This window comes from Neolamprologus multifasciatus, chromosome 4 (assembly GCF_963576455.1).
Source record: "Neolamprologus multifasciatus chromosome 4, fNeoMul1.2, whole genome shotgun sequence".
NCBI classification, from domain to species: domain Eukaryota; kingdom Metazoa; phylum Chordata; class Actinopteri; order Cichliformes; family Cichlidae; genus Neolamprologus; species Neolamprologus multifasciatus.
The window spans coordinates 30,092,526-30,117,976 of NC_140442.1; the positions used below are offsets into that span (position 1 = coordinate 30,092,526).

Consider the following 25,451-nt stretch of genomic DNA (forward strand, 5'->3'; position numbering starts at 1 on the left):
TTGGATGTGAAGAGGACCCGCTGCTTCAACCCTATCACCTGGTAGAGAAACTGCTGTGGTGTCTCACTCTCGCCAAGTCAAGTTTGGCTCTACTGTCTGGATGAAGCTTACAACCACCTCAGCTTTCTCAGGGGGAAGACAGATGGCATTACCCAGCCCAAAGATGGGCTGTATACTGGCTGACCTCACCCTGGGGACCGGCACGGGTGCCGGGGCAGACCGGACACGGATGTCCTTGGTTTAACAGGTTTAACCCTTTAAAACCGGTCAGAGCAGCACGCTCCGTTTTGTGCAACTACTTTTAAATTCTGGTAGCTCTGCAACCACGTGAGCTAGCACAATAATTTGTTTTGCATATGAAACCTGAGGAGTTGTACTTACATCTTATGCCATCAGCTTGTCCTCGGTCACAGTTTCCTTCCACATATAGCTTTGCAAAAATTGCATAAAAAGCGCTTGCAGCAACAAAAACATAATATTCCAGAAACACGCTTTGCCGATCCGATCAGCTGTTTGTAACACTTCCTACATTGGATTAGACGTCAGCGCGAACTATCGCATGTCCGCCATGTCCTGCCCGAAACCAGAAGTGACGTCATTTTGCGGAAATGTAGTTTTTTACCATCGGGGCCTCATGAGCCTATACTGGTGTTTTTAAAAGTTATGTTTGACTTTATGACTTTCTGTGTCGTTTCTGGGATGCTTAGGACTCATATTGCACTGCTGGAAATAGTTTATTTTGATGCATATGCTGTTTTTTTGCAAATTTGCATTATAATATTTATTTTAGTTTTTCCTGCAGTGTATAAAAATTGGTGTATTTCAAAAATAAAACTATGAAGACACTTAAAATAAATTTCCTGTGGTGGGAAACTAGTTTGTGCAACGTTTTTGTATTTACAGTTTTGAGGGATAAGCCTCTTAAATGTCTCTAACTAGAAATATATGTTAAAAAAAACAAAAACGATTTAAAACTTTTTTGTAGTTTATTGCACTTTTTTGCAATTTATGTAATTACTATGCACCCAATGCAGACATATTATTAAAATTTGGGCTATAATGGTTGTATTGATGTAAATCAACTTGAAATGCTCCCAAAAATGACACTACAACATGTAAAAATATAATATAAGCTCTGGCGGACTTGGTTCTATGGTAGGTCTTAAAGGGTTAAACATAGAGGAGAAGACACAAAGAAAATCTAAGAAACAATGAACTACAGCAACAACCTGGGCATGACAGGAAAGAACTTAGGTAACTTAAAGAACTTAAATATAAGACAAAAAACATCAAAATATATATACACTCAAAACGCTGAGCCAAATGGCCCAGGATCGTGACATACAGTCTGGAATCAAAAGTATTATAAGGCTACAATTTAGTAGTTAAGTGACTAAAAGAGTGAGGAAAAGAGGTAACTTCATAATTTGATAACTTTATAAATTTGAGAGATTTGTCATACGCACATGATTTGAAAAAAGACAGCTTCTTTTTCACATAGTTCTCAAAAAAAGACCTGATCTCATAGCAGAAATGGCCTGGAATATTGATATAATCAAATCAATTGTCCCTTAGCCCAAGGCCAGTCTGTCCACCAAACTTCAAGAAATCCATTTCTGCTGGCAGACAGACTAGCATGGAGGAAAGCATAACCTCTTTCACGAGGGAGATAAACCCTCAACTGTGAATCAAACAAAGGCATTTATATCAGTATCTGACACCGCAGTATATGAAACGTCATATATATTACATAAAACACATCAGCCTCTATGAAACTACATGAATCAACATGATAGCCCTCTTCCTTGTGTGTGTGTGTGTGTGTGTGTGTGTGTGTGTGTGTGTGTCTTTGTCTTCATTACATTGTGAGAACACTTACAGCACACTCCAAGTGTGGGGACCCAAATTTTAGTTTGGATTAAAACCTGGTCCCAACAAAAACAACATCAAACTCTGTAAAAGAAAGAAAGAGAACTCTGTCCCCGCAATACCAACCAAAGTTTTGTGCTTTAGTTTTCTTAGGAACGTTAATACAGTATTTACACCTGGTGGTGTAAAATGGTATAGCATTGTATATGTTGCAAACACACACTGAGCTAAAACACACACATTTAAGCAGCAAACATCACTGGAGGCTAACTCTTAGATTAGCTGCTGATGGTAAGTTTCTTAAACAGATAAGAAGATAGGTGTCACATTAAAAAATGCCTGAGGATCTTAAATTCAATACTATTAACAGATAAAATATGTTTTAGTCCTAAACTTATGCTAGTAATGCATCAATAACCGGCTTTTTCTGTCTGCCTGTGTATGCTGGAGATCCAAATGCTAAGCTAATTACTTAGCCATGCTTGTCACATCTGTGTTTATTAGCTGCTAAGCTAAAGTAATATAAAACAATGATCCAAATAGTAAATATATATAAAAAGACGTACTGGACTTGAGTAACTCAGATTTAAGTTTTCACATTCACGCTTGAACGATTACATTTATTTTTTGATTTTGATTTTCTTCTGCTTAACTGAAATCTGTTGATGGTTGCAGGGTAGCCAGCTTATTCCAGATGTACTTTTCCCCAGCAACATTTTGCAGTTTTTCCCAGAAGATTTGAGTTGTTCCCAGTGATGGGAATAACAGCGTTACAGGTAGGATGCACCGATACCGATACTGGTATCGGGTATCGGCCTCGATACCACATTTTCTAAAGTACTCGTACTCGTTAAAAGTCCACCGATACCGGGGACCGATACCACGGTCTGAGACCTGTCTATGTTTGAGCGGCATGTAAGGGGTTAATCACAGGTGCCGAGTGCCCGCCCCCAGGCCCCGAGTGCCCGCCCCCAGGCCCTGAGTGCCCGCCCCCAGGCCCCGGCTGCAGCTCAGAGCTGAGAGAAGGGCAGGCGAGACAAGTCAGCCGTGTGTAACTATTTCAAAGTGAAGGAAGACGCGAAAACAAAGGCGGACTGCAAATTGTGCTCAGTGAAATTGTCCAGAGGAGGCTCTAAAGGTAGCGCATTTAACACAAGTAATTTAATCAAGCACCTAAAATCCCAACACGACAACGAGTACAAAGAGTTTACCCACGCTTATTTACCCACGCTTATTAGCACAGAGGAGCATAGCTGATGCTATAGCAGTGGGACGGAAAATAGTTGGGCATTTTAAACACTCTGCCTTAGCCTACTCCCGCCTCGAGGACATTCAGGGACAGCTCAACCAGCCAATAAAGAGACTGCAGCAGGACGTACAGACGCGCTGGAACAGCACGTATTACATGCTCCAGTCCCTCATTGAGCAAAAGCGAGTGCTGGGCGTGTCCGAGCACGAGCTCCCCGACTATCTCACCGCTCACCAATGGGCTCTTATGGAGACGACTGTTGCCATCCTCGCCCCCTTTGAGGAACTAACTAAAAAAGTGAGCAGCTACGACGCACTAGCCTGTGATGTCATCCCAGCTGTGACTGTGCTAGTGAGACTTCTAAACAGAGAAACAGACGAACAAATTTAAAATTAAATTTTGTTTTTTATAATTATTTATTCTGTAATATGTTGCATACAACATGCTTTTCATTTTAAATAAATGTTCTTAATTCCAAACTAGTCCCTTGTTGTTGTTTTTCTGTTAAATTATAGGACTAAAGCTGTTACCTGCAAATTTAAATCATGTTTTTATGAAGTACTCGGTATCGGTGAGTACTGAAATGCAAGTACTCGTACTCGTTTCCAAAAAAGTGGTATCGGTGCATCCCTAATAGCAGGTAATGGCTTTACTAACGGCGTTACTTTTTTCAGTAACGAGTAATGTAACTAATTATTATTGCAATCGTTACAACGACATTACCATTACTAACAAAAAATGCGGTCGCGTAACTATTTTTCAACAAACAGACAGTTGAAGCTGTGTTCAGGTTACCGCATCTTATATCAGTTGCACAGAAGTAGCTTTAAGTAATCTGGGAGCTGCAGCTTTAAGCAGCTGCGCGCTCCCGCAGGCAGCAATCACTGCCTGGCAGACGATCACTTTTTGGCACAACACCTGGAGCTCAGGGGCCAAAATGAGTGCTGCTGTTTGACTGAGGAAGAATAAAGTAGTCGTGGTAACCCAATCACATGACCACTTTAAGATGATAAAGCAACAAGGTGATATATGCCAGTTTTTACAGTAAATTGTGTTGATATGCCACGTAAAACCAGAGTCATGATGAACAATATATACGCCTGTTTGTTCCTGAATAGTTTCGTCACGTTTACTGTCTAAGGACAGCACAGCGAGACCTCTCTGCAAACAAAACAAAAACAGCCCGTTCGTGTTGGTGGAAAAAGAGATTTGTGACGTTTAGCGTGTTTGGAGTGTTTAGTTAATGTGTTGTCTTGTGTAGTTAGTGTGTTGTGGATATAGGCGACTGCTGTCTCCAGGTAGAAACAGGAGTGACACACCTGCTGCTGTCAGACCTGCAGGTATCAGGCTGTGATGTTTCCTTTATAATGGACAGACATTTTTAGAGTGGCACAAATAATTTGTGGCATCTTATTGAAGAACAGCTGATTGTTCTGTAAATAGTTTGAAATGGTTAATTTAAAAAAAAGGGTAAAAGGTAAATGGCTGTAAATAACTTTGTTGTTTGCAAAACCTGTGCATAAGATTTTAAACTTTAAAACATTTAAAGTTATGAAATATGATTCATTAAACATGTTTGTGGTTGTTACAGTAAAAATTATAACTTTTTCTACTCTGATTTTATGTTTTTTGTCTGATTTTAGATCAATTGTGTTAATACAGTCTGTCAAAATGAAAAGATAACTGTAAATTCAGACACGTGAGGTTGTGCTGGAAAGTCAGCTTAGTGTCTCACCTTTCTACTTCTGTTTCCTTCCCGTCTAACGGTTCCTGGTCCAGTGCTTTCTGCACTTCCAAGTCAGGATAACGGCTGGATTTTCTCAAAGAAAAGAACTTTGCACATATAAGGAGACGTGCTCAGCAGATGTTGGCTGTCTTTGGATCTACCTTCACATGTGAACAAATATTCTTACTTATAAAATTTCACAAGTCCAGGTACAGATCCTCTCTCTCGGTGAGGATCACCTGTCCAGTGTCCATTGTATTTCCACCTCTTGTTGCACTTATTCAAGCCTAAAACAGGCAAGTATTTCTTCACTTAACAAGAAAGAAATAACTGAAAAATACCAGGTAAACTAAAAAACTAAATGCAAAGTTGCAACAGCACTTCAAACATGCACATTTTGTTTACAGTTCTCTGGACGTAGCGTTTTCAGTGGGAGAAACGTCCAGATGAACAGAATCAACTTTTGGAGATTTACTTACCTTGATGATTGAGACATTTTGTTTACAGTTGTTTTTCTGGATTTGATTAAATGGTGATAAAATGTTTGCATTTTTACAATGCCTGTTTCATATTTTCATTCCCTACAGCATCCACTCTTACCATTGGCAGTTTTATATAATAATAATTTATGTATTATGGAGATGAAAGTAATATTATACGAAACTGAGTTCGGCTTATTGGTGCAGCACTCTACAACAGTCCCAGGAGCACCTCGGGAAAATTAATTGCCCGCCTTTGGTTTGAATGGTACATAGCGATGGAGCCTAAAGTCCAGTTATATCGAGCATGACGCTGAATCATGCTGGTTCACCTATGATGCAGTTATATAACAGAAACCCAAGTCTCAAAATTATGACTTCTTATTGCTAGTTCAGCTCTTAACCTGCTGAGTTATTCAGCCACTGAGAAAATATGATGACATTATGGACTACAGCTACAGTCTGTAGTTCATAGACAAATAGCAAATAAGCTCATCATGTGACACACAGTGACACCAATTTAATTTACAAGTGGATGAACATAAATAAGATTAACATGTTTCTTACATTTAATAATAATAAGTCTTTGCACACCAAACAGACGTACCGCGGTTGTGATCATACAAATAGTCAATATAATTGTTGACTGTGGGAGAAAAAAACAAACATAATTATTAATCAATAAGACTAACAGAAATGACAGAGGAGACATGACACTCAAATATCCCTAATAGAACTACTGGGGATTATTTCACATCAGCAAAGATGGTGGTACAGTGGAAACAAAAGAAAACAGAAGATGGCAGCACTGCATGTACACAGATGCCAGCTGCCGTTAAACCCCGAAGAAGAAGAAGCTGTGTCCAAATTCAGGAACTGCATCCTCCTGTGACCGCATTAGCAGGCCAATTACGTTACAGCAACACGACGAAGGCTGTCCAAATTGGAAGACTCCGACCCAGAAATGCACCCTTCATTTTCCCAGATTTGAAGGATGGTGTCGCTACCCGATCCGTACCGGAAACCCGATCGGTACCCCGCATGTGCAAATCTTACGTCACTTCCTCTCTTTGCCAACATTGCGACATTCAGTATATTTGAATGACAAGGTTAGCGGCCAGTTAGCTCCTAGCATTTCTCAACAGCAGAAAGGACATTTAAACAATGGATAATCCGTATACAAACAAATTTTTGCTTTTCTCCTCAACAGAGAGCGTTCCCCGATTGAACAACAGCGGCGTAAAACAAGAAGAATGGCGCCTAATTACAAAGTTAATAATATTAGCAATGTGTCACGTGAAGATTCATCAGCCAGATTAAGTGTTTACTGGCAATTGACAGTGATAGCGGACATTATCATCACTATTCCAACAATCCTCTCCACACAGACAAGCATAAACACACTCGACTATCACTAAATCAAATTTAACATGTGTTTGTAATGACGCTAATTCAGTTTACAATAGGGTTAATTCGCTCGGTCAGCAGGTGGCGGTATCCTCGTACACTGGGGAGTAAACTGCCATTAAACGAACAGAAGAAGAAGAAAACCCGTGCACATGCGCGGTACGGATCAGGTAGACCCGATTTGTATGGTCCGACTTTGCACATGCGCAGTAAGTATCGGGAGTTCTGATCCGTCACTATCTTTTAATTTTTTTTGTTTTTGTCTACATTATATTGAAATGTTTCATTATCGGAAACATTTTAAGAGATACTTGTTATTCTTAACATCTTAACAGATGCTCTGACCCGTAACTATCGTAAAATGCTTCGACCGGAAGTAGACACCTTTCACGCATGCGGGGTACCGATCGGGTTTCCGGTACGATCGGGTAGTGACAAGATGTTAAGAATACACTTCTGTTTAATCAGTTTTCTGTTTGACGTTTATTCAGCTGTGTAAAAACTATAACTTTAATCTCAGCCAAACCGATTTACTCAGGAACAAATAAAATACTGAAAACAGCCAAATAATAACATTTTTAAGTTATCTAAGTGACTTATATATCATGTTTAACCTGAGTAGTGTAAAACCGCGGGGTCTGAAAACGATGTTCCCGCCTGCTCTAGTGAGCCTTGAACCCCAGCAAGCTATTGAGCTGGTGGGTAACAGACAACGTCAGAGCGCTTTTGCAAATATGCGATGTCTTGATAAACTGAGCAGATATTTGAAGTTTACTCAGCTACATTCTCCCTGAAAATATCTTAAAAGTTTATTTTGTGACCCAGAAAGAGGAATATTAAAACTAAGTAGCTGCCTCCGTTGATGGATGATGACTGGAATTGGCTGCGCTATGAATTCTGGGATAGGTCGGGCCACGAAGGATACACCTGACCCATCCTTCAAATCTGGGGAAATGAAGGACGCATTTGTCGGAGTCTTCGAATTTGGGCAGCTTTCGTCGCCTGGCTGTGATGTCATCGGTCTACAAATGCGGCCTCTGAATTTGGACACAGCTTATTTGGACTTTGGCTAAAGTCTATGCGAGCGGACTCTGGATATAAAAATCTAGCCCAAAAGTCTAACTGAATTAGCATCACTCATATTTAGACAAAATAAAAGACTTAGCGTATTTTCATTGTGCATAGATTTTTTTGGGGTGAAACAAATGCACAGGCTAAAACTGGACTATGTGTTTTAGCCTGTGCATTATTGCATGAACTATTCCATGTACTGATGAAATTCCATTCACAATATTTTTGCCCAGTATATGGAGTTCATGTGGAGGTTTTCTTATACATAAATTACATAAAGAATTAAAACTACTTGGTCTATATTGAGCCACAAGCATTAATATGTCTTTTTTAATTCATGCCTAAAATATTTTTTATTAATAAACGTCGACATTCTCAATTTGTGGTACAGGACCACATTGTAATGAAAAGAAATTGAGGTTTGTTTGATTGTTTCCTCTTTTTTGCTTGCAGTGGGCGCATACATTTGTTTTGTGCCATTACAAAGTGGTTGTGGAGTGGTGCACGGTGAGCGTGTGCATGCGACGAGCTTGTGCGTGAGACTGTGTGTGTGTGAGGCTGCGTACAGCGTGTCTGTATCTGGCAGACATTAGGTTGTACAATAAAGGATTGACGGCGGCACTGAGGTAGAAGAGCACGGAGGACACAAGATTAAAATACTGAGACAGATAATATAAAAAGTACAAGTGTGTGTCAGGGGGTGGGTGTGTGTCGCTGAAGACTGTGTCGTTGTAGGCGTGGTCATAGCAGAGCTCTGTAGATGCTGCAGAATATGCAGTCGTGGGGATGGGAGGTGCTGTTTCAGGTTTGTCATGTTGTGACTTTATGGTAATTGATAGCTTACTTTGCAGGCTGTGTGTGATTGTGTTTGTGCTTCTTTGCAGTTGGTTATGTGTGTTTCTATTGTCTGGTTGTGTATTAATAACATGAGCCGAAACAGTTTTATTTTGAGTGTGTCCATTATGTATGTCAGTCTTTTCATGTCGCCCTTTTGTGTGTGACATGATATGAGAGTGCAAGTCTAAGTGGCTGGGTGGGTTAGTAACAGTGGGCATGGTGACATCTTTTCTGTCCATGCTGACATCCGGATGCGTGATAGTGTCTGACTGGGAGTTAGTGTCCAGGTAAGTTTCCTGTCTCTCAGTCCCAGTGCCCAGAGAAAGAGAAAAGATGGTTCGACCAACATGGAACGGCAGCCAACACAAGACGAACGCCAAGACGATCACTCCTGAAGAAAAAAAGATGATAACATTAAGTCAGAACCGCCAACGTTCTAGATCAAGTCCTGACCAATCACGGCATGGACTACATGGACTACACTATGCAAACGTCTTTGCCCACCCCTCAGTTTTTTTATATGTTGTTTAAAAAAATGGAAAATAGGCACAGCCATTAATGTAACCATGTACAGACATACATGGAAATACAGGTCGAATGAGCGTCTGAGTCAGTATTAGGTATGACTGCCTTTATGAACTGTCTCAGACAGCTTTCCTATAATTTCTTGAAGCAGTCTTCAGGAATAGTTCTCCAGGCTTTTTGAAAGCTCTTTGTAGAGGCTAAGCCTACGCTTGAAGCCACTGAGGTGGTCGTTAACGGGGGGTGACGCGATGTCACTGGTATGCATGAATTAAGTAAACAGTCCAATAAATCCAGCAGTATGTATCTTCTCCTTTTTGGTCTTTATTCCATATCAACTTCACATAACAGCGCAACGGTCACAAACTGTTTGCCATCTTACAATTAATGACACACCTGACGCCGATTACGTGCGTCTACCTTAAATACCTTTACATAATCAAAACAGAAAAAGGTGACCTCTAGTGACCACATAAGGTATTAACCCAAGAATGGCTCCTACACTCTTCTTTGGATGTTTGTGAGCTTTTGGTTACATTCTGTATCAAGCTGTTTCTATACCGCTCCGTGACGGATAGGCTTCCAAGAACTAACTAACCCAGCGGTCCCCAACTGTTTTTGCGCCACGGACCGGTTTATGCCCGACAATATTTTCACACACCGGCCTTTAACCCTTTAAAACCGGTCAGAGCAGGCACGCTCTGTTTTGCGTAACTATTTTTAAATCCCTGTAGCTCTGCAACCACGTGAGCTAGTGCAATAATTTCTTTTGCATATGAAACCAGAGGAGTTGTACTTACATCTTATGCCATCAGCTTGTCCTCGGTCACAGTTTCCTTCCACATATAGCTTTGCAAAAACTGCATAAAAAGCACTTGCAGCAACAAAAACATAATATTCCAGAAACACGCTTTACCGATCCGATCAGCTGTTCATAACACTTCCTGCGTCCATCAGCGCAAACTATTGCATGTCCGCCATGACCTGCCCGTCAAGTGACGTCATTTTCGCGGAAATGTAGTTTTTTACCATCAGGGCCTGATGAGCCTATACTGGTGTTTTTAAAAGTTATCTTTGACTTTATGACTTTCTGTGTGGTTTCTGGGATGCTTAGGACTCATATTGCACTGCTGGAAATAGTTTATTTTGATGCATATGCTGCTTTTTTGCAAATTTGCACTATAATATTTATTTTCGTTTTTCCTGCAGTATATAAAAATTGGTGTATTTCAAAAATAAAACTATGAAGACACTCAAAATAAATTTCCTGTGGTGGGAAACTATTTTGTGCGACTTTTTTGTATTTACAGTTTTGAGGGATAAGCCTCTTAAATTTCTCTAACTAGAAATATATGTTAAAAAAACAAAAACAATTTTCAATTTTTTTTGTACTTTATTGCACCTTTTTGCAATTTATGTAATTACTATGCACTTAATGCATACATATTATTAAAATTTAGGCTATAATGGTTGTATTGATGTATAGCAACTTGAAATGCTCCCAAAAATGGCTCCACAGCATGTAAACATATAATATAAGCTCTGGTGGACTTGGTTCTATGGTAGGTCTTAAAGGGTTAAGGTGTCGCGGATAAATACAACAAAATAAAACTAGTACCGGTACCGAAAAAAAGAAGATTTATTCATAACACACGTGAAAAGACCCAGGAAAACCGAGTTAACGATAAAAACGATAACAAAATAACGCTGAAAACCGATAAAAACCCTGAAAACTATACATTTCACACCTGAGCCTCAACTCTCGCGGCCCGGTACCAAACGACTCACGGACCGATACCGGTCCGAGGCCCGGGGGTTGGGGACCGCTGAACTAACCTATCAACAACTGTACCAACTTAATGTAAAAAAAACAAAAAAAAAACTGCTTGAATATTCCCCCCCCCCACCCCCAAAACAAAAAAACATGTGTGTGTGTATGTGTGTGTGTGTGTGTGTGTGTGTGTGTGTTTACATATCTTTGTGGGGACCAAAAATTGGAAGTATGCTTGTGGGAACCAACAGCCTTTATGGGGATAAACTCCACGTCCCTAAAAGTTTGAAGGTATTTTTGAGGCTCAAAATATGGTTTTAGTGTCAGGGTTACTGTTAGGTTATGGTTAAGTTTAGGCATTCATTTTTGATGGCTAAGGTGGCTCGGGAATACATTATGTCAATTATATGTAACCACAAAGATATAACACGATATAAAGCACAGTGTGTGTGTGTGTGTGTGTGTCCTCACCCAGCATTTTGACAGTGTTCCTGTGACTCTGGTCTCTACGGCTGCTTTTTGGGCGGAGCCACAGTGTGCGCCCAATCAGACTATACACCACTCCCAGAATGCAGAGCGGTACCAAGAAATACAAATTGGAGAGAATCATCATGGCTGACAACAGGCCAGAGGAGATGGCAAAATGTGTACAGCGGCACTCTCTCTTGTCAGTCTCTCCCCCGCGGCCTTCATCGGAGCTTCCTCCTCCCTCGTCTTCCTTTTTGTTTTGCTGCTCTCCCTCAAATCCCATCTTTCCGTCTCCCTCCCTTCGATGTTCAACTGTATGTTTGTCATGTTTCCTTTCACCTTTGTCTTCCGGTGGCCTGTTATCTACTTCTGCTGTTTCGGTCTGCACTTTTTCTCCGATCCATTTCAGTTCACCAACTCGTTCCTCCAAACTCTTTGTCTCTTTTTCACCCCACTTTATTCCCTCTAGACCTCCATCCACATGTCTGCTTTCTTTCTCTCCTCCACCCATCGTAAACCCTCCCTGATCTCCTTCCCTGCCTGTCCACCCCCCGTCTTCTTTCCATTGGATGAGCCCGAGGTCTTCTCGTCCAACGTCCTCCACTCCAACCATGACCAGCACTGGTGCGGCACTCACAGCCGCACTCAGCCAGAGGCAGCCTATGATGGCCCGGGTTCTGCGCCGTGTCACTACTGTCTTGGCTGTGATCGGCCAGCAGACTGCCAGGTACCTCTCCAGGGAGAGGAAGGTGATGTGGAGGATGGTGCAGAAAGTGCAGCACTCTGAGAGGAACATAGTCAGCTTACAGGCGAGGTCTCCCAGGGGCCAGGGCCGGGGCCTCCAGAGCTTGGAGACACAGAACAATTATTTTCCTCTGATTGCATTTTATACTTTTTTAACCTGTAAAGAATATGTGAGCATGTCAACTCAGATAAGAACAAGTATTTAATATTGACTCAGCTGCTTAGTTTAAATGAACACTGAAAACTACTTTATTATAAGAAAATCATAATTTTCTACTTATCAAGACAAAAGGTATCGTTTTCAGTCAGTGCCCACCTAACCAGAGCGAACCCCCACAGGCACACGAGAACATGCAAACTCCACACACAACTGAGCTTTTAGCTCCTTTAATGCCACCCTTCCTGTCGGCACATCTGTTGATTGGCTGTATGCTTCAGATGACTATTTTAAAGATATCTTCTCTTTATGAAATTATACAGAGTGCTGCCTTCCTCCCATCGTCCCCAACCAGTCACAGTAGATGGCCACTCCTCCCTGAGCCAGCTCCTGCAGGAGGTTTCTTTCCTGTTATAAGGGACTTTTTCCTTCCTACTAGCACCAAACTTGTGTGCTCATAGAGGGTTGTCTGATTTTTAGGGTTGTCTCCATTTTCTCCACTGTAGGATCTTTACATTACAATATAAAGCACCTTGAGGCACCTGTTGCTGTGATTTGGCGCTATATAAATAAAATTTCATGAAGAAGACGAGTACAAAGAAACTGTCTGAAATTCAGTGTTCAGCTCAGTCTGAAGCCTGTCTTTGTGTTTGTACGTACACAGACCTCGCTATGTAATAGAGGTGGGAATCACCATACATCCCACGATACAATATTATTGCAATTTTTAAAAATATTTTGCGATATTCAGATTCTGTACATAAAGGTAAACTTTATCAATATTCATTTTATCTAATATCAAAGTCTCACACTCAGTCTTTCTCTCATTTCAGTTTTATTGTTGACAAACTGAACGGTTTGTATTACAGTCTAGTCCAACTTAACTGAACAACCATCTGGTACAATTATAGCTATTCTGAACTATGCAGTTTATGAAAACTATGCAGCCCCTTCAGCAACTGAAGAAATTGAAAGTAAATTAAAACAAAATATAATTTTACATTAAATAAAAAAGTTTTAAACTTAATTAAAATAAAACATGTCTTAAATTAAAATAAGTAAACTGTCATGTTTATTGCTGTTAAAAGTTAAACACATTTGGACAGTGAAGGAATGTCAGGATTCTTGCTCAGAAAAAGGATCAACATGCTCTGAAGTCAGAGCACAAAAACCTTTTTTGTAACAAAATATCGATTTCTGCTGTCCCTGTATCGATACATTATTAGCAAACAAAATATCACGATGTTACACAGTATCCATTTTTTCCCCCACCCCTACTATGTAAACCATGTTTTACTGAGCGTCTGCCATTCTGACAATATATATGAAAGAAAAAATAAAAAACGTATTAGGGCTCTTTATTATTGTGGCAAAATATGGGTTAGTTGTAACGTTTGTTCTTCAAGCTCTTGGCGTCTTACAGAATCAAAGGCCAGACCTGTCTTCGCTTGTGTTAATTAAGTTACGCTGCACAAGAAACATGATAAAACCCCATGCAACTAACAAAAATATGACTTTATTATTGTTTATTTATCCACATACTTAAAGCGATTGTGCCAGGCCCGCGATAGAAGAGTGATTTAAGATGGCTACAAGTGTGACACGAGCTTTCAATGTAACAAAATTTAATTTAGAGGCAGGGGTCCCCCTGAGGGGAAGGCAACAATAACATCTTTAAACAATTACTAGAAAACACAAACAGGAAGCAGATCTATTGTGCCTGCTTTGTTCGCCCAATGGAGTGATTTTCTGTGACTCGACTAAACCTAACTAACATCATGATCTGGTTGCTTAGTGCCACAACGTGGCTGCAGGTCTGGTGTTCAGGCCAAAGTAAAGTAAGCATGCATTACAAAATATGCACTGTGTCAGTAGATACCTTATATAAATCCAGAGGCAGCAGCAGGAGTATCAGCAGATCACTAACAGCCATGCTGCTCAGGTAGAGGTAGGTGGAGGTTCTCATGTGTGGACGCAGCCAAACCACCAAAATTGTTAGTATATTTCCCAGGAGGCCAAATAACATCAGAGGGGTGTAAATCACAGTCACGCACACTGCAAGAAGAAATAATTATCTGTTTTTATCAGATCTCAATTTGATCTGTTTCCATCTATCTTCCTCACATATATACATATATATATATATATATATATATATATATATATATATATAGATAGATAGATAGATATAGATATACAGTGGGGCAAAAAAGTATTTAGTCAGCCACCGATTGTGCAAGTTCCCCCACTTAAAATGATGACAGAGGTCAGTAATTTGCACCAGAGGTACACTTCAACTGTGAGAGACAGAATGTGAAAAAAAAATCCATGAATTCACATGGTAGGATTTGTAAAGAATTTATTCGTAAATCAGGGTGGAAAATAAGTATTTGGTCAATAACAAAAATACAACTCAATACTTTGTAACATAACCTTTGTTGGCAATAACAGAGGTCAAACGTTTACTATAGGTCTTTACCAGGTTTGCACACACAGTAGCTGGTATTTTGGCCCATTCCTCCATGCAGATCTTCTCAAGAGCAGTGATGTTTTGGGGCTGTCGCCGAGCAACACGGACTTTCAACTCCCGCCACAGATTTTCTATGGGGTTGAGGTCTGGAGACTGGCTAGGCCACTCCAGGACTTTCAAATGCTTCTTACGGAGCCACTCCTTTGTTGCCCGGGCGGTGTGTTTTGGATCATTGTCATGTTGGAAGACCCAGCCTCGTTTCATCTTCAAAGTTCTCACTGATGGAAGGAGGTTTTGGCTCAAAATCTCACGATACTTGGCCCCATTCATTCTGTCCTTAACACGGATCAGTCGTCCTGTCCCCTTGGCAGAAAAACAGCCCCATAGCATGATGTTTCCACCCCCATGCTTCACAGTAGGTATGGTGTTCTTGGGATGCAACTCAGTATTCTTCTTCCTCCAAACACGACGAGTTGAGTTTATACCAAAAAGTTCTACTTTGGTTTCATCTGACCACATGACATTCTCCCAATCCTCTGCTGTATCATCCATGTGCTCTCTGGCAAACTTCAGACGGGCCTGGACATGCACTGGCTTCAGCAGCGGAACACGTCTGGCACTGCAGGATTTGATTCCCTGCCGTTGTAGTGTGTTACTGATGGTGACCTTTGTTACTTTGGTCCCAGCTCTCTGCAGGTCATTCACCAGGTCCCCCCGTGTGGTTCTGGGATCTTTGCTCACCGTTCTCATGATCATTTTGACCCCACGGGATGAGATCTTGCGTGGAGCCCCAGATCGAGGGAGATTATCAGTGGTCTTGTATGTCTTCCATTTTCTGATGATTGCTCCCACAGTTGATTTTTTCACACCAAGCTGCTTGCCTATTGTAGATTCACTCTTCCCAGTCTGGTGCAGGTCTACAATTCTTTTCCTGGTGTCCTTCGAAAGCTCTTTGGTCTTGGCCATGGCGGAGTTTGGAGTCTGACTGGTTGAGGCTGTGGACAGGTGTCTTTTATACAGATGATGAGGTCAAACAGGTGCCATTCATACAGGTAACGAGTGGGGGACAGAAAAGCTTCTTACAGAAGACGTTACAGGTCTTTGAGAGCCAGGGATTTTCCTTGTTTGAGGTGACCAAATACTTATTTTCCACCCTGATTTACGAATAAATTCTTTACAAATCCTACCATGTGAATTCATGGATTTTTTTTTCACATTCTGTCTCTCACAGTTGAAGTGTACCTCTGGTGCAAATTACTGACCTCTGTCATCATTTTAAGTGGGGGAACTTGCACAATCGGTGGCTGACTAAATACTTTTTTGCCCCACTGTATATAGACAATATATATGAAATATATATATATATATATATATATATATATATATATATATATATATATATATATTTCATATATATTGTCTATATATATCTATATCTATATATATCTATCTATATATATAGATATATAGATATATATATATATATATATATATATATATATATATATATATATATATATATATATATATATATATAGATATATAGATATCTATATATATCTCTATCTATAGATATATAGATAGAGATATATAGACAATATATATGAAATATAGATAGATAGATAGATAGATAGATAGATAGATAGATAGATAGATAGATAGATATACATACATACATATACATATATACAGGGGTGCACATAAGTGGTCCGCAGGTGCGCATGCGCTGTCAAAATAAAAAACGCGCACCAGATAAGAAGTTGTCAGCTAGAGTGCACATTCTGCACCACATCTCTGGGCATTCATCATTTGTTTGAAGACAGCTCACCTCCTGCAACCACTTTTCTGAGAATACACGCTTCTTTTGTGGTTCGGACTTTTTCTGACATTACTTTGTAGGTGGAGGAACACCAACGTAAAGGAACTTGCTTCTTCGACATCTTTAATAGTTCTAAATAAATGTCTGTCCTCCTCCAGAAAATCTAATGTACGCAAACGCGCGTCGTCTTTTATTTTGACAGCGCATGCTTTATTTTGACATGCACCTGCGGACCACTTATGTGCACCCCTGTATATATGTATATATGCGTGTGTATGTGTGTGTGTGTGTGTGTATTTTTACATATTGTATAGATTTCTTTACAGATAATTCAATGAAACTATAGCCAGCAGCTGGTTAGCTTAGCTTAGCATCAACCATAGACTGTACATAAAGGTGGACATGCATTTTCAGCACAGATAATAAAAAAGATCAACATTTCCAGATACTAGACAAAGAGTGTAGCTAGAATCATATCCTCATATTACCACGCTGCCTGCTTGATATAAGGAGAATGCAGGGTGGATCTGCCTGGAAACACAGGCTTCACAGGCTAGCAACTTGTGAAATACCTGGAAAGGCTTCTGACTCTAATAAGGACGTCGTTAGAGTCAGACCTTTTTTTTTTCTAGAAGAGTTGCCCCCCTTTCCTTATCACTGACTGCATACAAGGAGAAAATAAGCCAAAGCGCTCACGGGCGGAGGATAGTCCTCCCCCAGCAGGAGACGTTCACCCCTATGCATCCAAACTGCAAATGAATCGCACATGAGCGAAGCCGCTGCTCCCGCAGGCAGTTCTTCTTTTACTGTTATGTTGTTTTGTGGATCACAAGGTTTAAAACTACTAATAAACAGACACACAGAGTAACTCCACCAGAGCGCCTATTTCGAATCACAGCCAGTCCAAGCCCGGATAAAGGAGCAGGGTTAGAATTGTGACATTAAAAAAACAATAATTGCTAAAAGAAATTTAATTTGTAGTTTAAATAAATTCTAAATGCATTTTTTACTCACTCATGTCTCTTCCACGATGTTATTTTTCTCTACAACGTAGGTTACAATGACATTAGCATGACCAATTATGCAAATTAGGTGATGACATCATTTAGCATTAAGCCAATAGCGATTTTCCTTAATGAGGAGTTGGCAACACTGCAGCCTGGATAAGGCAGTGTCCCTCAGACTTACATTCAGGTCAGGCTTGTAAAGTCTGGATTTAAAACATCAGCTTGAGCTTTCAAAACACAACTTCAATAACCACGTGCGGTGTTTCTTGTTATATACACGTTTATATACGCTCTGGACACAAAAAGTGGAAATGGAGAGTGCTAGCTAATAAACAAAAGAAGAAGAAAAGAAAAAGAAACCCTATATGTTAAGATAAGCCAACGAGCCTCTGGCATTAGATTTCAGTGCCTTGTGCCATGTTTACATCAGATAAATTTTACTACTGATATTGACAAATTTAACTAACAGGGACATGTAACCATGCAAGCTTGCACGAACATCTCACAACACAATCACTGCTGATGAGTTGCTTAGATGTGAGTTGCACAACTCATGAAATCAATCCTTTTATTTAGCCTAAAACCACATGTACAGAGCAATTCAAGTTTCTGGAGTGAATCGAGCAGCATCACCCTGAAAACAGCATCATACACCCAAACTACTTTAACACCAAGAGAAAATATGACTTTGAAATATTCAGATACCACAATTTCCTTCAATAAACAATTTGTTCTTTTTCTTTCTAAAGAGAAAGATTTGCAAGCTGCTGCAGGTTTTTATTTTTGTGTTTACTCACCTAATTCAATCAATCCAAACATAGGTTCCTCCCAGTGGCACTCTTGGTTGGAGCAGTCCTCCGGGAAGCCGGACGTAAGGCCGCAGTTTTTTCCTCCACAGCCACGGCCCCCGTCTACATCCATCAAATCCATGATGGGTGGGGTGCGAGGGGGGAAAGGGTGGGCATCGACGAGAAAAGTGACAGCAGGAAAAGCAGCGGCGTATGTCCCTTGGGTTACAGGGTGCAGAGGTGACGCACGCTGATGGATTTCCTATGGCGCTCGATAAGAGCCGACGCTGACAGGGACGAGAGAAACGGTCCAGTTGGAACGAAGAAAAAACACATTTAGACGGGTTTACAAGACAAAGTGTTGGCGATGTAAGTGAGTACAGTTAAATTAAAGGTTAACAACAACATTATAGAGTGCACACCAGTGTTTACATCGGCCCTAGCTCCAAATGTCACAGACAACTTTATAACATCAAGAAAACCAATGTACAAATATGGAGGCAAATATGGAGGCATGCATATTCAACATTGACTGTCATGGTCCGTTTCTCCAAGCAATACTTTTGTTACCATGTGGAACAAATAATATCTCAATAATAATAATAATAATAATCATCAATAATAAAAATAATATTTCAAAGATTGAAAAATTAGCCACATGCAAAAACACAGTTATAACTTAAAGTAATGTACTCACTGACTAAGCCTCGTGTCATGTATCTCTGCTGGACACACGTCTGCCGTGACTTACACACCTACAATCTCTCTCTCTCTCTGTGACTCTCTTTCTTATACCTCTCTCTCTCGTGTCTTACTGTGTACAGCACCCTGCACACCACATACCTCTTTTACACTACGCCACCTAATGTTTCCTACGATGCCACTGGCTGTTTCATGTCGTAATGAAATCAAACTTGTTTCAAGACATCTTGTTCTTGTTCAGATGGATCTTTGTAAACCTTTTCTCTGATGGCCGTTTCAGTCAGACGAGGCTTTCTCGAACAACTCGTCCATTATGAGAAGTTCTTGTTCTTTTTCTAATTGTGCTGTCATTAATCAAGGCCTGTGAGATAATAATAATAATAATAATAATAATAATAATAATAATTTTATTTATAAAGTGCTTTCAAACAAAGTGCTGCACAACTAAAGGGATAAATAAAATAAAAGTGATACAGAGCAATACAGGTAAAAGACACAATACAAGCTAAAAACAATGAAAATTTAAAAACTAAAAGCCACAGAATTAAGACCTGTAGGATAAGGTGAACAAATGTGTCGTCAACTTAGCTTTAAAAACCTCCACAGAGCAGCCTGCCGAATATCTTGAGGGAGGTTGTTCCACAGAAACGGGCACGAAAAGAAAAAGCTCTCCAACTGTCTTTGTTCTGGCTCTATGAACTTTTAGAAGGCCGGAGTCCTGAGATCGGAGAGCACGAGAACCTGACAAGGTAGCCAATGAAGAGATCTCAGCACAGGGCTAATGTCCTCAAATTTCCCAGTTCTTGTTAAAATGCGAGCAGCTGCATTTTGCACCATCTGTAGACCTCTGAAACTTTTCTTTGGTAGACCAGAAAGAAGAGCGTTACAATAATCAACGCGTGAGGACACAAATGGATGGACAAGAACCTCTGCAGTGTCGCTCGACAGAACATGTCTGGTTCTGGCGATGTATGTCCTGAGTGTTTTGGAGTTTGTCCGAGTGTAACAGGGCTGCCCTTAGCGGCTGGAAACACAGTGAGATGGACCAAGGCAAGTGTAGTGGAACAAAGTATTTATTTTCTATTCAGCTCTCCTTACAACAATTAACTTGTCGAGCTTCTTCACAGCACAAAAATCCACACTCTAATGACAACTGGCAGCCTTAAATATGTTCAGCTGTCACAGACTTAACCATTATTCAACTCTCAGGTAAGTTGTCTGTGAAGGTTCTCAGTCATCCAGGTCATCGTAGTCAAAGGAGCTTGCAAAGAAAAGCGTCTGGACTTCTTTAAATTGCTTGAAGACGTTTCACCTCTCATCCAAGAAGCTTCTTCAGTTCTAAGGTCAAATGGTGGAGAGTCCCAGATATAAACCTAGTGGGAGTGTCCCCCCACAGAGGGACAAAAGGACCCCCTGATGATCCTCTAATCGCCTGAGCTAAGGTGTGGAACTGGGTGTGGAACAGGAATTCGCAGGAATTCGCATGATAAGGTGGGGCCAGGTTTCACAATGAACTCACCTGAAACTCTGGCTGATTGGGACCCACACCCAGTTCCACACCTTAGCTCAGGCGATTAGAGGATCATCAGGGGGTCCTTTTGTCCCTCTGTGGGGGGACACTCCCACTAGGTTTATATCTGGGACTCTCGACCATTTGACCTTAGAACTGAAGAAGCTTCTCGGATGAGAGGTGAAACGTCTTCAAGTAACTTAAAGAAGTCCAGACGCTTTTCTTTGCAAGCTCCTTTGTCTCAGGTAAGTTATTAAATCCCAACCTTCCACCACAGTATACAATATATCAATTAGAATAAATAATCACATAAATACATTTCACATTTACATATTAATAAATATTTCACACTTTAATGTTACACCAAACCCAATATTATAAAAACCCAGAAACCCAAGCACAACAAGTTTCACCACACTCTCTTTACCAATGGTCTCTCCCGGAACCATTAAATGGTGTCTGGACCCCAGGGAAACATTTGCCCAAAAACCTTGAAGAGGACACAGGCAAGAAAGGTGAGTAATCATTATCTTACACTTATTTGCACAACTTTCATCCCTAGATTTCACACACACATTTGCATTAGTTTTCCTTACTGGTCAGCCTTAATCACAATTTCAATCACCATTCTTTTGTTATTATTTTTATATATATATTGCGGTGGCCCTGAAGTGCAAATCACACCAACAAATTGCTAAACACAACAACAAAATTGAGAAACACAAAAACAATACTGAGAATCACAAAATCAAACTAAGAAGCACAAAAACAAAACTGAGAAGCACAAAAACAAAACTGAGAAGCACAAAAACAAAACTGAGAATCACAAAAACAAAATTGAGAAGCACAAAAACAAAACTGAGAAGCACAAAATCAAATTAAGAAGCACAAAAACAAAAGTGAGAAGCACAAAAACAAAACTGAGAAGCACAAGAACAAAACTGAGAAGCACAAAAACAAAACTGAGAAGCACAAAAACAAAACTGAGAAGCACGAAATCAAATTGAGAAGCACAAAATCAAATTGAGAAGCACGAAATCAAATCGAGAAGCACAAAATCAAATTAAGAAGCACAAAAACAAAACTGAGAAGCACAAAAACAAAACTGAGTAGCACAAAAACAAAATTGAGAAGCACAAAATCAAAACTGAGGATCACGAAATCAAATTGAGAAGCACAAAATGGAGAAGCACAAAAACAAACCTGAGAATCACAAAATCAAATTGAGAAGCACAAAATTGAGAAGCACAAAAACAAAACTGAGAAGCACGAAATCAAATTGAGAAGCACAAAATCAAATTGAGAAGCACAAAAACAAAACTGAGAAGCACAAAATCAAATTGAGAAGCACAAAAACAAAACTGAGAAACACAAAAACAAAACTGAGAAGCACAAAAACAAAACTGAGAATCACAAAATCAAATTAAGAATCACAAAATCAAATCAAGAAGCACAAAAACAAAATTGAGAAGCACAAAAAAAATTTGAGAAGCACAAAAACAAATTAAGACGCACATAAACAAAACTGAGGAGCACAAAAACAAAACTGAGAAGCACAAAATCAAATTAAGAAGCACAAAAACAAAACCGAGAACACAAAATCAAATTAAGAAGCACAAAAACAAAATTGAGAAGCACAAAAACAAAATTGAGAAGCACAAAAACAAAATTAAGAAGCACAAAAACAAAACTGAGAAGCACAAAAACAAAACTGAGAAGCACAAAAACAAAATTGAGAAGCACAAAATCAAATTGAGAAGCACAAAATCAAATTGAGAAGCACAAAAACAAAACTGAGAAACACAAAAACAAAACTGAGAAGCACAAAAACAAAACTGAGAAGCACAAAATCAAATTAAGAATCACAAAATCAAATCAAGAAGCACAAAAACAAAATTGAGAAGCACAAAAAAAATTTGAGAAGCACAAAATCAAATTGAGAAGCACAAAAACAAAACTGAGAAGCACAAAAACAAAACTGAGAATCACAAAATCAAATTAAGAAGCACAAAAACAAAATTGAGAATCACAAAATCAAATTAAGAAGCACAAAAACAAAATTGAGAAGCACAAAAACAAAATTGAGATGCACAAACACAAAATTGAGAAGCACAAAATCAAATTGAGAAGCACAACATCAAATTGAGAAGGACAAAAACAAAACTGAGAATCACAAAATCAAATTAAGAAGCACAAAAACAGAACTTTGAAACAAAAACAAAACTGAGAAGCACAAAAACAAAACTGAGAATCACAAAATCAAATTAAGAAGAACAAAAACAAAATTAAGAAAAGCAAAAAAACAAAATTGAGAAGCACAAAATAAAATTAAGAAGCACAAAAACAAAACTGAGAAGCACAAAATCAAATTGAGAAGCACAAAAACAAAATTGAGAAGCACAAAAACAAAATTAAGAAAAGCAAAAAAAACAAAACTGAGAATCACAAAATCAAATTAAGAAGCACAAAAACAAAATTGAGAAGCACAAAAACAAAATTGAGAAGCACAAACACAAAATTGAGAAGCACAAAATCAAATTGAGAAGCGCAACATCAAATTGAGAAGGACAAAAACAAAACTGAGAATCACAAAATCAAATTAAGAAGCACAAAAACAGAACTGAGAAACACAAAAACAAAACTGAGAAGCACAAAAACAAAACTGAGAATCACAAAATCAAATTAAGAAGCACAAAATCAAATTAAGAAGCACAAAAACAAAATTGAGAAGCATAAAAACAAAATTGAGAAGCACAAAATCAAATTGAGAAGCACAAAAACAAATTAAGAAGCACAAAAACAAAACTGAGAAGCACAAAAACAAAACTGAGAATCACAAAAACAAAATTGAGAAGCACAAAAACAAAACTGAGAAGCACAAAATCAAATTAATAAGCACAAAAACAAAATTGAGAAACATAAAAACAAAATTGAGAAGCACAAAATCAAATTGAGAAGCACAAAATCAAATTAAGAAGCACAAAAACAAAACTGAGAAGCACAAAAACAAAACTGAGTAGTACAAAAACAAAATTGAGAAGCACAAAATAAAATTGAGAAGCACAAAAATAAAATTGAGAAGCACAAAAACAAAATTGAGAAGCACAAAATCAAATTGAGAAGCACAAAAACAAAACTGAGAAGCACAAAAACAAAACTGAGAATCACAAAATCAAATTAAGAAGCACAAAAACAAAATTGAGAATGACAAAATCAAATTGAGAAGCACAAAAAAAATTGAGAAGCACAAAATCAAATTGAGAAGCACAACATCAAATTGAGAAGGACAAAAACAAAACTGAGAATCACAAAATCAAATTAAGAAGCACAAAAACAGAACTTTGAAACAAAAACAAAACTGAGAAGCACAAAAACAAAACTGAGAATCACAAAATCAAATTAAGAAGAACAAAAACAAAATTAAGAAAAGCAAAAAAACAAAATTGAGAAGCACAAAATAAAATTAAGAAGCACAAAAACAAAACTGAGAAGCACAAAATCAAATTGAGAAGCACAAAAACAAAACTGAGAAGCACAAAATCAAATTGAGAAGCACAAAAACAAAATTGAGAAGCACAAAAACAAAATTGAGAAGCACAAAAACAAAATTGAGAAGCACAAAATCAAATTGAGAAGCACAACATCAAATTGAGAAGGACAAAAACAAAACTGAGAATCACAAAATCAAATTAAGAAGCACAAAAACAAAACTGAGAAGCACAAAAACAAAACTGAGAAGCACGAAATCAAATTGAGAAGCACAAAATCAAATTGAGAAGCACAAAAACAAAACTGAGAAGCACAAAATCAAATTGAGAAGCACAAAAACAAAACTGAGAAACACAAAAACAAAACTGAGAAGCACAAAAACAAAACTGAGAATCACAAAATCAAATTAAGAATCACAAAATCAAATCAAGAAGCACAAAAACAAAACTGAGGAGCACAAAAACAAAACTGAGAAGCACAAAATCAAATTAAGAAGCACAAAAACAAAATTGAGAAGGACAAAAACAAAACTGAGAATCACAAAATCAAATTAAGAAGCACAAAAACAGAACTGAGAAACACAAAAACAAAACTGAGAAGCACAAAAACAAAACTGAGAATCACAAAATCAAATTGAGAAGCACAAAAACAAAACTGAGAAGCACAAAATCAAATTGAGAAGCACAAAAACAAAACTGAGAAACACAAAAACAAAACTGAGAAGCACAAAAACAAAACTGAGAATCACAAAATCAAATTAAGAAGCACAAAAACAGAACTGAGAAACACAAAAACAAAACTGAGAAGCACGAAATCAAATTGAGAAGCACAAAATCAAATTGAGAAGCACAAAAACAAAACTGAGAAGCACAAAATCAAATTGAGAAGCACAAAAACAAAATTGAGAAGCACAAAAACAAAACTGAGAATCACAAAATGAAATTAAGAAGCACAAAAACAAAATTGAGAAACACAAAAACAAAACTGAGAAGCACAAAAACAAAACTGAGAATCACAAAATCAAATTAAGAAGCACAAAATCAAATTAAGAAGCACAAAAACAAAATTGAGAAGCATAAAAACAAAATTGAGAAGCACAAAATCAAATTGAGAAGCACAAAAACAAATTAAGAAGCACAAAAACAAAACTGAGAAGCACAAAAACAAAACTGAGAAGCACAAAAACAAATTAAGAAGCACAAAAACAAAACTGAGAAGCACAAAATCAAATTGAGAAGCACAAAAACAAAATTGAGAAGCACAAAAACAAAATTGAGAAGCACAAAAACAAAACTGAGAATCACAAAATCAAATTAAGAAGCACAAAAACAAAACTGAGAAACACAAAAACAAAACTGAGAAGCAC

General features: G+C 38.6%; 2 protein-coding genes across 4 annotated transcripts in view; one reads left to right on the forward strand and one right to left on the reverse strand.

The window, feature by feature from the left end:
- The window catches only part of LOC146520793 (uncharacterized), a 122,094-nt gene that overhangs the window by 54,187 nt on the left and 42,456 nt on the right, over positions 1-25,451 (forward strand). The gene's annotated exons all lie outside the window — the stretch shown is intronic.
- On the reverse strand, positions 7,941-19,004 carry LOC146520796 (uncharacterized). Its single transcript, XM_085157379.1, has 4 exons — positions 18,394-19,004; positions 14,180-14,355; positions 11,403-12,246; positions 7,941-9,029 (listed from the first exon to the last, which is right to left on the reverse strand). The coding sequence occupies exons 1-4, from the start codon at positions 18,524-18,526 to the stop codon at positions 8,281-8,283; spliced, it is 1,902 nt and encodes a 633-aa protein (XP_085013505.1). The 5' UTR covers positions 18,527-19,004; the 3' UTR covers positions 7,941-8,280.